Below are 17,359 nucleotides of genomic sequence, written 5' to 3' on the forward strand. Positions count from 1 at the left end.
AATAGTTTTGTTTTATGTTTGTTAAGCCTACGCGGTCTGACTGTATTTCATTATAATATTCATCCGACATGTGAAGGTTATGTTGTTTACCTCGCTACCTGAATAGGGTAAAACTGCGGTGTCGTAGATCCTCAACGTTCTCAGTATAAATCCTCGGTTTTGTAATTTAGTATTTCAGGTACGCGCAGAGTTTCTAAGCCTTATATTCTTATTAATATTCTTACATTGAATTAAGCAGATCGACATGAATACGCAAAAAAAAAGTACGATGAAATATAAAATAAATGATTGTATTTATTATGAATAACTATAGTCTGGGCATTTTGGTGCTTTGCCCAAAAAGTGGATGAATGTGGTAGAATCCTATACATGCAGGTTTACTTAAGGTGTTTTAAATAACAAATTTAGATGATGATAATTCACCGGTGCTTATTTCTGCCTCCGGTTTTGAGCCCACTCAGTTCACCCCCACTCAGTATTATATACAGTGTAAAAATACAATCACCGACTAAATTTGTTCGATCGGAAGGAATCCGGGTATAATAGGGTCTCAACTTGTTGCTGAAGGGTTAATTACCCTTGATCATATCGCGATCAAAGTCTGTCAGCGTCGTAATAAATTCCACGACAGGAAAATTTTCTTAGAATTAATTAATGATACAACTTTATTGTTCCTCGTTTGTTGATGCCCATATATTTGGGTGGCCTAACTCATTCTTATATTAAACCCTCCTCTCCTCTCAAGGATAAAATTACGAACTTAACTCTCTACTGTTTTCATATATCAAGATAATAACTCGTAAAACGAATAAAAAACGTGAAACCTATGAAATAACTAACCTCGTAGAAAATATTCTGTAATGAACATTATCTATAACAATGAAGCGTGGTGTCGGATCTCAATAACTATTTCCTAAATTATATTTAGATGATCAAAACTAGTTGAAGACTAGTTCGGTGACCATCTACGTCTTCTATGATCAAGAGTATAGCATCAATCATCATTATAAATTATTAAAGATTTTGTCAAACGTTATATTTAAACGTATTCTCATTTTTCTGGCATCATATTACCAGTTTCTTAAAATTCCACTAAGGATATAAAAATAAACGCTGCTGTGTAGCAGTCGTTAGCGTGAGATTAATCAGTAGACAAGCAGAAGACGTGAGGTGTTTGCCGTCGTCCAATTAGACAAAGCAATCAGCGAACTGTTTCCTGTGTATAAAATGTTACATTCTCGCAAAGGTTCTTTTTTGATAAAATTTAGTTTCAATATATTATGTTTTCATCTTTTGTACTAAAGTAAGATATGTAATAAAATATAATAATTTACGCGTCAGCAATTTCCGTCCCTCCCATATAATTTTTGGAGCATTTATTTAATTTACTTAGTTACATTACCGTCATATACCCAAGGCCCCCATCCTGAGAGGGCCCCGAAGAACCAACAATTTCTTTCACACTTTTGTTCTCACGTTGACTGCTATTAATATTTTCGAAAGTGATATATTTGTAAGAAATATCTAACATATTTATCCAAAAAGGCTATAAAATAGCTATAATATTGTACAACCAATCAGATTCCTACGAATATACTTAAGGCCTGGCCAAAAGCAAATTATTTGTACATGGAAGTAAATATCTACCAGAAGGGCCCCAAATTCATGGGTGCCCAAGGGCCCCAGCACAGCTTGAGACGGCTCTGCTTAGTTATGATTCTTGACTAATTATAATAATGGTTAGAGTATTTTCTATGGGCAATATTATTTTGTATATCAATATTAATGCTCGTCTCTGTTCGTATTCTATGCTTCCGGGGATATTCTGTCTAATTAAGTTTTAACATTACACAAGAAAAGGCTTCTGACATATCAATAGATGAAACACCACATCGGATGGTTCTTTGTCTTCATTGTATTCGTGCATTGTTCGATGTATAATAGTTGGCATAACGTAGAAGCGTATAATTAATCAATTTTTTGGATGGCTTTGCACTTCTGTTCTGTTTCGCCGCATCATCCGAATCGACAAGTCATCCTTTTAATTTTACGAACATTAAAAGGGTAATCGCAGTAAAACATGACGAATAATAAAGACTAAAAGTATTCACTGCTATGCAGTAGCATCATCTCCAGTTGAAGAGCAGGTTTGGAGCTACTACGCTTAAGCTTCTTCTCTTTGGTAGATTTAGAAAAAGCTGAATTCATCACACTTATGCATGTCTGTGCCGAAGAAGAAGAAGAATAGTTGACTAGCTTCCTTGAGAATATCATTGGCATCACACAATGTAAATTATGATCGTTTACCAACATTCAAATAAAAAATGTTCAGCTTATTTGGGACTCGGTTTGGAATTTTTATACATCATAAAAAGAGCGTGGAATATCAATAAAAAAAACATTTAAATAAATAAGGTAACGGATATATAGAATAGAATTATAATGTAAACAGTCAGTCTCATTGACTCCGTTAATATATACTTCACATCGAACTAACATTCGTAACGTTCAGCTCGTAGCCTTATTGCGCTTGAACGCTGGTCCACAATCTACTGAAGCGTCTCCAACTACCGTCGCGCTTTTAATTAAATTATACCGTTTGTAAACATACTAGCTCGTATAGATCCTATGAAAACATATGACACAACGAACTTGAGATGTATTACTCGTAGTAATTAATCAAAGTAACGGCCTCTACACATACCGCTAAGACCTTCATAATCCGGATTGCAGGGAAAGCACAAAAATCTGGACGCCGCTCGTTCAATAAATAAAAATATATTTTATTCTAATAGGTTTAAAAAGTGCTTGTACAGCACTTTTGAATCGTAATTTTACAAAACTATATTAAGTGAAGCTACCGCCGGTTCAGAATGTGGATTCTACATAGAAGAACCGGCAAGAAACTCAGTAGTTACGGTCTTCCAACATTTAAAATCAATCAACATTATCCTGCATGAAAGTCATCAAGTGCATAGTAATAGTAGTACTAGGCAAGGTATGGGGTAGAAAATCTTCCGACATAACTTTCCTTCACCTTTGAACATAAAATTATAAAACAGTGGTCCTTACCTCACCGGGCTTCCAATGAGGTTCATATAGGCGTCAATTAAAAAAGGAATTTTGTTGTAGCTCTTTTTCTTTTACACAAAATATAACGTACTTCACTACCTTTTACGAAATTCATATGTTTATAAGAGTATTTGAAAAGGAGTAGAGACTATTGATCCTAAGTAACCGATACATGTAGGTTTTATACTCATTTTGGGTCTTGTTGGCTACAAGTATAATTTTTTGAAAGTTCCTCTAGTTTATAATTTGTCTTTTTAATCTATAATATTTATTATGAAATGATTAATAGTTTCAATTAAACGGAAATCATGATTTTTAAGATAATTTTTCTTCATGATTTCAAGTTTTATTAAATTAAAAATGGAAGCACTAAAATACTTTTACTTACTATGGTCCAAAAGATTATGTCAGTTGAGGATTGAAGGCTCCCTTTAGTTTTCAAGGGTAGTAAGGTACTATGCGGTATACTGTATAGTAATTTTCTTATAAAAAGAAAACGCCGAGGCACGAAGGTAATATATAAATATAGTTTTTCTATCAAAGCAGTGTAAATACTGGCCTGGATTTAGTTAGTTGCTAAAGTAATACACCCGAGTTTATCCTACATTTAATATCACTCCGATCTCGTCGGGTTTCCTTCTAGCTACTGTTACTGTAGGTTAATATGGTTAGGGTTACTTCGAATTTCAATTTGAATGTACATAAAAATACATGGAAGAATTAAATGTAAAATAATAATATGCAAAGTATCTTAAATTAACCGACTAATATGTATTTTATATTAGTATGGTATAGAAGAAATGAAGGACCAATATAAACTGAGCTGTTCGACTAAAATGCCAATACATGGTCTCATGGTATACAGGTGGGAAATTATCAAAAGAAAATTCTCTTGTCTAGAAATATTTCGGATATGTGTAAAAGAAATTCCCCAGCTCGTACATTTTACAAAATACTTTTACAAAGTATTCCTTAGCCTGTAGTAACCTCACCAGTTAAGCTTATTTTAAAATATGAAATACGATTTAAGTATCAGTGTTGATAGAATACGATAATGTGGTCACTGGTTGTTAATTCTTGTAATGTCTTAAATAAATATGTAGTTTAATTTATTTGTATGTTCTTAAAATTTTAAACATGAAACGAACTTCACTTTGTAAAGCTTGAACAACGACGTAACAAATCAATATATCATCAAAACATTCCTATATTATCAAAACTTCGGTTTGTGAGCGTAATATTTCATGGAAGTTTGGACAAAACCACCAGCCAACCATATTGAATTCCATGGTCTTTGTACAGCAACGCTTTTACGTGTAGAGATACGAACAATTGTCTTTGAAGGAATAACTGGAGCCTTTGTGCTTGCGCCGTTTTTATTATGAACCATTTGTGATATGCAGGCTATACAACATCTCTGAATGAATTCGTTTAGAAAATTTATCTAACTGTCTTTCTTTTCTCAGATCTTTTATCGATGTAGTTATATTAACACAGTGTTTGAAACACATATTAACACACTTACATTTATTTTAATATAAAACAATGTAATAACTCTGTCTCAACATTGTAATAAATAATCTTTGATAACTAAATTTGTTAACGTAAACAACAAGGGATTAACAGAACGAGGGGCGATCGGATGTTTTAAAGTCATAAAGTTCAAATTCAATATATGCGTTGACAGCCTGATGGACTAATTCAGCGTATAATTCAAATTTCAATGCTTGTTTATACTGAATATTCACGAGCTATGACGAGACGTGACGGTAATACCAGTTAATTTACTAAAGGGATGTCGTGGGGCAGCTAATATCGAGGGTTTTACATTAGTTTAGTTAGATTTTTTAAGCAAAATTTTTTTTTTTATATATATATTAACTAATTGCAATTTGTAAAATCGTTATAAATTTTTAAGACAAAGAGAAAATTTACTATATAAAAATATATGGGGTATATAATAACGTCTGCTATATATATTTTATCAATAATTACTCTCTATGTTTAAACTATTGAACGAGCTAAAGTTGCGACCGTATAACTATACTGAAGCATATAAAATGATCTAATGGTACTGCAATTACAAAATTTCGAAATAATATTTTCCGGTAAGACGAAATTTTAAACACAAAATTTAAATCAGCTCAAAATAAAATAAAATAAAAAACATTGAAATACAAATATAAATACTTTTAAACAAACGCTCATATTCATAGGTACCTATTCATATATAAGAAATATAAGAAAATTGGTGAGATACAAATAACATTAACATAATCTATATGTACGTATTATTGTTCGTTAAAACCTGACTCTACGAGTCCTCTACGGATGTTCTGACGTCAGCTTGCTGGTAAAAATATTAAATGTCATATTGGTAATAAAAATTAAAAATAAAACACTATAAATACAACAATAAATAAAGTTAACGTAAGATAAGCTTACATCTAAAAACGACAGGATTATAGTGACACGCAGCATGTCACGTGCGCATGTGTTTGTTGCAGGTGCTGCACTCACGTCGCATCCTGCGTTCCGACAAGCTGCTCGGAATTTTCAAATTGGATGTCGCGACAGTATGGAATCAGCCAGGTTTGTAATTTATCATATTATTAATCTTAAATATTGAATTAAAAAAAAAATTTAATAAACTTTTATTTACGTGTACACTGCATTCGTATAAGTTAATCTTATCACCAGCACCAAAATTGTAAAATATCCACAGAATAAACAGTTCTGAGGATCTGATTTTAAATTATTTGCAAGATTTCACTTTCAAATTAATGATTTTGTGAGAAAATGTGATGATACTCACAGCATTGGTACATGAAAACAAACAACTTCTCACTCCTGTTACTCGACTGCATAGCCCATGCCCCACAAAGGAGTTACTGACTTGTAACTCTTTCTTTCTCTCAATGTATACGGTCCGTCAGAGCCATAGCCAAGATGGCCCAGTGGTTAGAGCGCGTGCATCTTAACCGATGATTTCGGGTTAAAACCAGGCAGGCACCACTGAATTTTCATGTGCTTAATTTGTGTTTATAATTCATCTCGTGGCTCGGCTGTGAAGGAAAACATCGTGAGGAAACCTGCATGTGTCTAATTTCAACGAAATTCTGCCACATGTGTATTCCACCAACCCGCATTGGAGCAGCGTGGTGGAATAAGCTGCAAACCTTCTGCTCAAAAGAGAGAGAGGTTTTGGACCAGAAGTAGGATATTTACAGGCTGTTACGTTTACAATATGTTACGTTTTTATAGTTCCTGTATTTAAAAAAAAAAGAATTTGAATTTTATATTTTTGCGACAATTTGTATTTACTTTGCTGAAATGTTTCGTGTTTTATATTAATTCTGATAAAACACGACTGAGTTCAGATACGTGTTCTGTTCGTTTTTGTATTGGCCTTAATTGAACTGTCCCCAGGTCGAGGTAAATTTCGGGTCCAAATAATAAAAAGTTAATTGGGTTTTTCTTTCTAGAAACTCTAAGTTAAAGCCGGCAGTAAGCATTATATTCGCATGTCTTGGGCAGTATGTATCTCCAGGTTATTGACTATACGATGAGAAAGGCACTCATTTAAAAAAATCGTTTTATATTAAATCACAATAGTACCTGCCTTTGAAAGTCAAAATTTACAGATTCTGTTTCCTTAAGAAGGTTATAATTTTTCATCAAAACTTCATTCCAAAAACACCGAACCGATCCTAAATTTATACCATCGGTTCGGAGTCCTTGAAAAGGAAAATATCATGCGGAATATCTTTCTACTGAGCTGGGTAATCTTCTCATAAAGAGTTAATTTTATAAGGCAGGAGTAGGTTACGAGAAAAAATTGTGTGAGGGTTGTTATGTACAAGAACGAACTAACTGATGTTATGAGAGAGAGCTGTCTTTCAACTCGAATCGTATAAATGGAACAGGATAGGCTGTATCAACTCCAAGACAGGGCGAGAAAATGTTGGAAAGTTGTGGATCTCAAAATCAACATAGGCATCTCAAATCTAATGGAAACTCAAAAATTCAAACACGATTTTTAAATAATTAGCATTAGCAGCCTGTAATTTTCCCACTGCTGGGCTAAAGGTCTTCTCTCCCTTTGAGGAGAAGGTTTTTTTGGAGCATATTCCACCACGCTGCTCCAATGCAGGTTGGCGGAATACACATGTGGCAGAATTTCGTTGAAATTAGACACATGCAGGTTTCCTCACGATGTTTTCCTTCACCGCCGAGTACGAGATGAATTATAAACACAAATTAAGCACATGAAAGTTCAGTTGTGCCTGCCTGGGTTTGAACCCGAAATCATCGGTTAAGATGCACGCGTTCTAACCACTGGGCCATCTTGGCTCTTAGAGCCGAGATTTTATTTAATTACGACAGCTTTTATTTAAGAGCCGATTTTTAAATAAAAGCTGTCGTAATTAAATAAAAAAAAAAACATTGACCACGACAACTGAAAATAATATTCATACATTTATATTATCTTATTTCTTGCAACCCGGAGAATGTTGCAAGAAATATAAATTTATTTTGGCGGAAAGAATGCCGTTTCAAATTTCCCGCTTAATATACAAAATTCACTTTATTTTTCTTCCCATAATATAGACATTATTTCCGTTGAACATTGTACTATTGCTACGAATATTTGGAGCCCCTCAAGACCAATTACCGTGTAACCAGCCACCACCCAGCGGCAGGCCCCGTTGGCGAATTTCTTTATAATTCGTAACAAAACTTAGTATATCAGAATATAATGTAACAAAAAACGAAAGTGCGCGCAAATGTTGTGCTCAATCGATTGGATAAAAGTGGTTTCGATTCAGTTGCAAGATTAAATCCACACAAAGTAACTAAACCGTTGAATTAAAGAAATGTACAATCACCTGAATACTTAATAAACTTTTCGAGCTAGAAATAGACCATCGGAAATGAATGCAACATCCTGCAGTCGGTGTCGGAGATGCTGGTAATATCCTCTTACGTGCAAAGTAAGATAGTTCTCCCTTGATCACACACACTTTAGTTGGAACGTTTGTCGAGCAATCGTATTTATCTGGATCAACAGTATTCATTGCTACTGAGTCATATTCTGTATGCTCATGATATTTGAAATTAAAAAAATAACCCGACATAGTCCTTTGTAAAATATTTTTTATAGAGGAAAGTAAAAATTGCCCGAAAAGTCCGTAGTGGTACTGAATTAATTTATCAAAAGGAGTCGCTTCTCTTTTTACCGGTCACGTTTTTTAATTAGCCAAGTCCGTAGTTTATTCTTACAAATAATAAAAACTATTGATAATTGAGAACCTTAAAGTAGAGCTCTTCGAAGATCTGTTTAATTTGTAACAAGTTTGCTTCAACTAAATCAGACTTCACAGAGTTCAATTTAGCTTTTTTTACTTAGCTTACTTTTGCTAAGTTTCAACTTGACGTCGATCTATTTTTTCTACTGGATTTTAGATACTGGCTCGATATGAAGGATGACCTGATTATTCTAATTTAATATTTACGTTCCTCGTATGTTTTGGAATTATGCTGTCTCGCTCACTCACCAAACGGCGATGTAAAGAACCTATGGTGGAATAAATGATGGGCCAATTGTAAATTCTCTTTAAACAAGTCATTTATTTTAAAGTCTATGAGTAGTCGTCACCACTAAGAAGATAGTCATCTGATCGTTTTATCATTTAGGATAAAAAAATATTAAGCTTGACATGAAACAAGACATGATGATATGAACTTGGTGACAAGGCTTTGTGCCGTACCCACCGTCTGTGTAAGTACCAACCCATTCATCCGATATCCTTTCGCCAAATGACAATTTTTAGTTTTATTGAGTTCCGTTTGAATTGTGAATTAGTCAGTGTCACTAAAGGCACTATGGTCACAACTCATAGTTCCCAAGGTTGATGGTGCATTGGCGATGTAAGGAATGGTTAATATATCTTATGGCGTTAATGTCTATGGGCGGTGATGAACCTATCCGCCGACCTCTTTTACAAAATAAAATATTGCTATTATTAATATGTATTTTTTAAAAGTATGTGGTATCGTAAACTTTTATACATTACACTTAGAATATTCTACGAAAAAAGACTCATAAAAAATCGCTCTTTCTTTTTATATTTCTCCCTCCTATAATTTAATTTCCCGCCATGTTTACGCTCAGATGGCAGACAATTACCCGCTGAAGTCGGTTACCAGATCCCGTATTACATTCAAACGTGTTGCAAACATTCCAAACCAAATAATATTATCATTATTACCTTGTATCGTCGTTACTTAATTTGACAATAATAAAAATTAACGATGGCATCCCTGTGTGACATTAATTCGTTACGATGAACGTTGATATTCAAAACGCTAATTTTTGGTCTCATAACGAACACATTATTCCAAATATCGTCCAATGATATCGATTCGATTCAATGTCAAGTTTATTTTGCTTCTCTATTCTCTCACAGCAGAGATGACAAGTGGAAGTTTAAAACTACCTCTGACTACGGGTTGAAACGCGTGGCACAGAGTTAAGATTGTGTTGTCACGTGTCTAATTTGTGTATAACTAGTTTCGTCCTCGGCGGTAAAGGAAAAGCGGAAGGGTATCCTGAGGCAAACCGCTTTGTGATTTCCACTGGGTAATTTTTTTAAACAATCCTACGTTATTCTCTTAACAATCTAATAACTTAGTTTGTTAATTGTCGATATTCTAAATTCGAAGTTTGATACATTAAAGTATGCGGTCAAATTATACGGCGGTATTTAAAATAATTTGGAAGATACGCGTTCAATTATAAAAAATAACAATACTTTTTTTTATAAATTATCATGAACATATTTTTAATATATTATATAATAATTTTATAATATTTCCATCCTTGAAATGAAAACGATACCGGCTGCATGTCTCTGCGCCATCATCATTTCTTTCGACTACCATATTTTAATAATATTTGGATCTGATATATTTATTTAGACATTGTACCTTTATTCACTCCGGTGTGCCCACTGATAGAATCAAACTGCATTGACGGTTTAAAATTTTACTTAAAATACGATGTAAGCCATGATTAACAAACAAGTTTTCTTTCCGATATATTAAATTCATTACATTTTTTCCTATATATATTTCAATGAATACAGATAAAAGTTGTGGCTAACGTTGCTTTTTAAATTAAATTCAGACCTTCAGACGGACGTTTACATTTTTATATACCTTCTGAATCAATTTCAATATTTCGAGTGCGTTGTAATCCGATACATACATATTCATACAATCGGTTAAAAGCCATGGAGAATTAGTTTTGCATTCGAAATGGAACTAGAATATGCAAATATGAGCTGACCGCGCGAGTTATTTCGACCGGACATTGAATACAAATGAAATTATGAATGAACCAATAAAATATTTACAATTAAAAACACAAAAAATTAAAAACAAGTATTCATAGAAATACTACCTACTATATTAAAATAAACTCGATTACTTTAAATCCGTACAATCTTCGGCAACAGGGCCCAAATGTCTTTAATTTCAGATTTAGTAATTTTCACTAGTCTTACTCACTAAGTTAGTCGAGTCAAAAGTCACACAGCCAAAATACTCCTTGAAAAAAGATTGCATGTTCAAGCCCAGACAAGAACTATATAATTTGTGTTAAGGATTGATCTCGTACTCGGCGGTGGAGAAATATATCGTGAGATAACTCGCAAGTGTTGGATTTAATTATGTCACATTTATCCATCAAGACGCATTGGAATTGCGTGGTGGTTTAGGCCTAGCTCTTCTCCTCAAAATGATCGAGTCTTTGCCAGTACAGAACCATTTACAGACTAATCATTACCTTGATTTCTTGCTAGCTATTAGTGATAGCTCGTTAATCCCGGTTTTGATCAATTATTACCAATATGTCTATTTACCTATTTGCCTTTTTATAAGTAAAAACACAGTGTAATATCATCATTTATTATTTTTAGAAATAATGTGTGACCAAACAATACAAACAAACGTTGATTTGATTGACATATTTATTTGTTACTACATTTCTGAACACATTCGTCCGTAAAAGTCTTTGTTATACGCCCGACACACTATGCCACTTCTGATGCACACTTTGCTCTTGAACATAACTTACCTTTGTAGACTTCAAAGACTCGATCTTAAAGCACAAAGAACAAGGAAAGGCCTTGAACCACAATCACAAAAACTCGCATTTTGAAAATAAAGCGAAGAAAAAATGTTACACCGATTTATTATATTACTTTTACAGCGCTGTAATTATAAGCCATTACAATAAAAACAATTGTCGAGGAATATTATGCGCATAAAAGCATCGTAAATTGCCAACCTCACACAACTCGTGTGACCCAATACTTAAAATATTTTAATACTTTTGTAAGTCTGGTCCTGTTGAAAATGCGTATAACTATAAAAAAATAATGTTAAGATGATATAATGATAAGCACCACTTTGTCGATCTGAAGCTGCCATTTGTTCGTAGTTTTGGTATTCATGTTAAAGTTTTGAGAGCATTCGACAAAAAAGGTTCCGGAGTAATCACAAAGTTACGTTGTTATAAAAAGTTTTATCTGCAGTAATATACAAAACTTATGTTCAAAGTCGCCGATACCGCGATGTTTGAATCATTTGGTTTGTCATTTATGAGTTTCATGAATTACATCCAGCAATAATCTGTATTACAGTGACCTTGTTTGACTGCTTAGTGAGCCAGTAGAAAAGTCGTTTATACAGTATATCTTACAAGCCCAGTGTCTACAGGTGAGAGTGACCTCTTATAATGGGAAAATAATTTTATATTATAAAATAATAAAAAATAGAAATACAGGAAAAAATAAGCGCCGCCTGAAGGCTATTTGCATATTAAAAGAGACTCGCACGTTAACGGCGTCAGTTTAATTCTTTCTTTAGTTAATCATAATGTCCTCCTGGCCAATGCAGGTTTTTGTTTGTCTCATTTGAGACTAGTAAACTGACGCACAAATCTAGTGGCTAACACATGTGTATTGGGCACCCTCTGTGTTCTGGTTTGAAAAGTAAGTAAGTAACTGCAGGCTCAAGGGCCGTAATATCTTAGTTCATAAGGATGGTATAACATAACGCCAATGTAATGTCGGGCGTTGGTGACCACTTATAAGGTATCAGGCTGAGAACAAAACAAATAAATAAATAATCAAATGCAATGGCAAATGAGGATAGATTTTTTTGACAGGTAACCAAGCGTGTTTTTTGAGTTCACCGTTTAAATATAAACATTATAAAAAGTGATATTAAGCTATTTTTAAACTTATTACAAACAACTGGGTAACATATTTCTACGCAGATAAATAAGCCGACAAATATTACGGGACATTTCGGTGTTTGTTACGGCTGGGACGCTAGTGTTTATTTTCTGACCCAGTGTTGCCACAAAGAGCTCACCGGTCGGTAGAAGCTTACGGAGCTAGTATTAATGTCACAGTTTACTTATTCACTGCTTTGTTATAATATGATATATCTCTGCTTCTTTTACTTTGAATATAATATATTCCGGTTTGAAGGTTGAGTGAGCCAGTGTAACAAGCACAAAGGACATAACATCTCAGCGCCCCAGGTTGGTGGCGCATTTGCGACATACCTATGGGTAGTGATGACCACTTACCATGAGGGGGTTCAATTGCCCATCCGCCTGAATATTGTTGTTTAATTTTTTCATTAAAATAATATTATTAATAATTTATATATATTCATTTATGTATTATATATTTTATTTTGTGTATAGGTAAATTAAAATGATGCCTTGATGACAGGTGACCAGCATTCGCATTGATATTCATTAAATTATATTAGCAACAGATATCTATTAATCAAGATTCTCAGTATTATTATTTTATCAATATAAATTGTAATTTTTTTTTCGTATAAATAAACATTTTTTTATGATTATATCCTACGCAGATTCACCTGTTATATTAAAACCATCACAACATTGATATTTAAAAAACCCGTTTCTTGTATACCAATGAATCACAATTGTAATTCCATGTCCGTATAAAATTCCCGTCTATCATATAAAATTCTAAGCTTTACTTAGCTTTACTTTTGAGGAAAGTATAAATGAATTATTTCTTATGATCACTTTTAAAATGTTCATGTTACAAGAATAAATGTTAGGGTATCGCTGATACGGAATGTCAATTTTATCGTGAAAGAAAAAGTCAGAAACTCTGCAACAGTAACAAGACCAGTTGAAATATCTATACACTCTGTGTGAAGATCAATATAAATTTGACATAAATATATTAATCTAGTTAGCAAATTGATAGAATCCTAAAAATATCACTATAATTTATTTTCGAGACCTATTACTCAAAACATTATTCGTTTATGGAAAACATTACTTCTTCATTTATTTTTATTTTTTGCAAGTAAAAATACTGCATAATCGACATTATATGCTGAACTAAATTCAAATATTTGCTAGTACAGGTAGCCAAGTACAGCTCTCGTGCTAATTTATGTAATCAACTGGATCGTGTGTACTTAATCTTTGCAAATGCATTGCTGTCAATATAACGCTCAGCGAACTTGTTGAATATTCTGCTATTTCGTTTTGTAAATAAGCGAATATTGTAGCCATGTTTTTGCAATGCGAATGTTTCTTCAAAATGTAAACGGATTGAGTAAATCTTGGCGTGTATGTGTTCGGCTATATAATATATATCTACAAGCTTTGAGAGTCACATTCAGACATTTACTTAAGGCGCTCCGATAGGTATAGGTAACGTTCAGCAGTGCGATTCTGTAAGAATTTATTTCATACATGACTTTGATACATATATCCTATCAATATATTATTATAGTCCATAGTCGGTAGTATTTCATCATATTCTGACATTTCTCACTCGCGTTCTGCGGAGAGTTTCGGGTTTCCTTCTACGCAAAATATACTATGTTTTGTGTCTAAATCTCGTAATGGCTATCAAAGCTAAGTATAAGTAATCCATCGGTATATTTTAACGATTAATTCGATTTTTACTTTTGATGGCGCATACGTATATGAGAATACGAGAGAAGAAATGGAAAGATATTCTTTAAAGTCTTTGAGTAAAAATAACAGTAAAAGATCTTTGTTTCAAAAAATCATCATAAGTTTCGACGTTTTTTAATTAAACTTTTTTATATCATAATTTTTTATTCAGTATTTATATCATAATTTTCGCCTTTGTATGACATAAGATAATGAATAATTTAATTATTTCACTGAGACGTCAAGTTCACTCAAGTATTTATGCTTATAAGTTAATTACTCAATCTAGGAATAATTTAATGAAACTCTTGTAGCAGTATCTCTTTTCAATAATTATATATAAAAATACATTATATAATTGAGATTAGACCTTTTTAGCCTTTAGTAATCCTGGCTTATGTAATATAACCCGCTTTTACTTAAACACACAATAAACATTATACTAAATCAGTTTGCTCAAAGAGATTATTCAGCACACACGAAAATCAAAACAATATAAAACATTATGAACAACGTAAATTATATCATAATCCTTGTGAATATGTCGGGAAATGAAAGTATGAATATTTCAGAGTACTTACGAGTATAGTACATTATCTTATCTATGAAACGTTAAATATGGATACCAATAATTAATAAAAAATCATCCAGAGTTAATCTCAATACGTAATTAGTCACACTTCTTTTACAAATGGAAAAATATCCTACTATCTCGTAGATTAGTTAGTACTTCTAACCTCCAAGATAGAAAGGGACAATTGTAATTCTAGCGCTTTAGTCTAAGTTTAAAGCGTGATGTTTATCTGTATAACTGATATCGGGACTTGTCCGCAGACCGTCAATTCTACCACAAGTGGGCATTGCTTACTGACCCCGATGACATGGCTGCCGGTGCGAAGGGCTATCTCAAGTGTGACATCACCGTTATCGGAAAAGGAGATCCTATCAAGATTCCTCCCAAGAGTGACAAAGACGATGACGACATAGAAGCGTGAGTACTTCTTTTCTTACATAAAAATATTTTAGAAAATCGAAAACCCTGACAGATTTGGTTTATTGACGCAGAAATTATTTAAGTAGGTATTTGATAAAAGTCATAATCAGGTTCAGAATCGATGACAATCCACTAATAAGAACTAGACTAAAAAACGAACAAGATACGAAATATTCAATAATTAATTGTTAGTTTTTTTATGTATAACTTTGTTGTGAAGTGGAAGGCTACAAACTATACAACTCTGACCAAACTGTAATAGATTTACTGGCATGACAGACATAGGAATTTATGACTGTTTAAATTACTCGAAATGCCGTTAAAGGTTTTGGGTTTGATTAAATACAAGAACACTATAAACATTAAGGGCTAACTTTATTTAAATTACTGCATAGCCTATTCAAATCACAGGAGAAGAAAAGAAAAATAAACCTTTGGTCTAGAATAGGTTATAATTATGGATCCATGATAAAATAGTTATGAAGGTCAGCGAGGTTGTGGTCAGAACTTTTGAAATAAAATCAAAGTGGACGCAAGAGTTGAAGTTGAATAGTATTTGTAGCGCATAGTAATATCGCAGATCTATTAGCTAATTTCATTAAATAATCACAAATATAAGCAACATTTAAGAGCCGAGATGGCCCAGTGGTTAGAACGCGTGCATCTTAATCGATGATTATGGGTTCAAACCCAGGCAAGCACCACTGAATTTTCATGTGCTTTATTTGTGTTTATAATTATTTCATCTTTTGGTCGGCGGCGGCGAAATTCTGCCACATGTGTATCCACCAACCCGCATTGGAGCAGCGTGGTGGAATATGCTCCAAACCTCGAAGGGAGAGGAGGTCTTAGCCTAGCAGTAGGAAATTTACAGAATTTTAATGTTATCAATCTTGGAATATATTATTGCAATGTGCTATTTATGAAGGTGGATCTGGTTGTGTTGAGTTTTGTAACATTTAAAAATGAAACGTTTAACACTGAAACCGTGCCTCACGTTTCACTTCTGTCATAGTATTTGTGTTTGTGTTATTTTTCTTCTCACTTAATCTAAATTTACTGGAAAGACAGTGTTCTGGGCTTCGTTTTAAAAAAATGTAAACATCATTAAATTAAATGTTGAGTTTTAGAGCGCAACTGTACTTACTTATATATTCCACAACGAATGTCAAGGGTCTCATAGAAACCTCGTATGTTTAAAGAATAACATGCTATATTTATTTATGAAATAAGTGTATATTTTAGTTTTTAGTTCATGATTAAAGCTCAGTTTCAACAAGATTTGCTATAGAGTGAATATTCTGTTTTTTATTTTTTCGGTTTATTTCCAGCTTTGGAGAGTTAGAATTTTTATACGAATCAACAGTTTCCAATTTGTATCTCGTTTTTTTTCAGTTTAATATTAGCTTTGGTAATTTTTAGTCTCTAGAAATAATAGTAAGATACCAGCGATGAATACGTTTAATTTGTTTTCGAATTTCGAAGTTTTTATTGTTGTTATTCACAAACGTGAACTGCTACCTGCTTCTACGCTATACTAGCAGTATTTTTTTATTGTATTGAAATTTGAAATATTTTTTACACACAATATATTACTGTTTGAAGCGTTTGTTTTTTATCTCGCTGGAATAGCTCCCCCAAATGAAGGGGTGGTGCTATGGGGACCTCGTGAGTTCCTAAAAATATAAATATATATATATATATATATATTTGAAATACAACCGCTGCCAAAATATTTTTTATATAAAACCACGATTTATAAGCATCAGTCTCTTTTCGATTAGTTTTTATGTCACGCTATTATCTCCTGCTAACGCTTTCGACGTGACGCGGCTTTGTTGAGGGTTCCCGCTTTATCACTTTTGGATTCTTTACTACCGAAAACTTAATTGAACAAGATTAGGGCCTATCTCACATAATAGAAATATTTTTGGCCTATTTTTAAGTTATTATAATGGTTTCGAGCGGCTCCGTATTTTCTAGTTGAGTTTTTCAAATCAAATCAAAATATACTTTATTCAAGTAGGCTTTTACAAGCACTTTTGAATCGTCATTTAACAAACTATTTAAAGTAAAGCTACCACCGGTTCGGAATGTAGATTCTACCGAGAAGAACCGGCAAGAAACTCAGTAGTTACTCTTTTTTTATTGACGTTGATGTAAATATTTAAAATAGATAAACTTTCTCCCTAATATTCGAATAGACCGTTGATCAGCAGTGGAACAAAAATGCTAGAGAAATTCCCGATCGAAAACTTCTC

General features: G+C 33.1%; 1 protein-coding gene across 1 annotated transcript in view; it reads left to right on the top strand.

Moving 5' to 3' along the window:
* The window catches only part of LOC113404117 (otoferlin-like), an 85,013-nt gene that overhangs the window by 57,691 nt on the left and 9,963 nt on the right, over positions 1-17,359 (top strand). The window contains exons 8-9 of the mRNA XM_026644891.2: positions 5,580-5,664; positions 14,939-15,095. Of these exons, the coding sequence (XP_026500676.2) occupies positions 5,580-5,664; positions 14,939-15,095 (242 nt within the window). The remainder of the gene's footprint in view (positions 1-5,579; positions 5,665-14,938; positions 15,096-17,359) is intronic.

This window comes from Vanessa tameamea, chromosome Z (assembly GCF_037043105.1).
Source record: "Vanessa tameamea isolate UH-Manoa-2023 chromosome Z, ilVanTame1 primary haplotype, whole genome shotgun sequence".
Taxonomy (NCBI): domain Eukaryota; kingdom Metazoa; phylum Arthropoda; class Insecta; order Lepidoptera; family Nymphalidae; genus Vanessa; species Vanessa tameamea.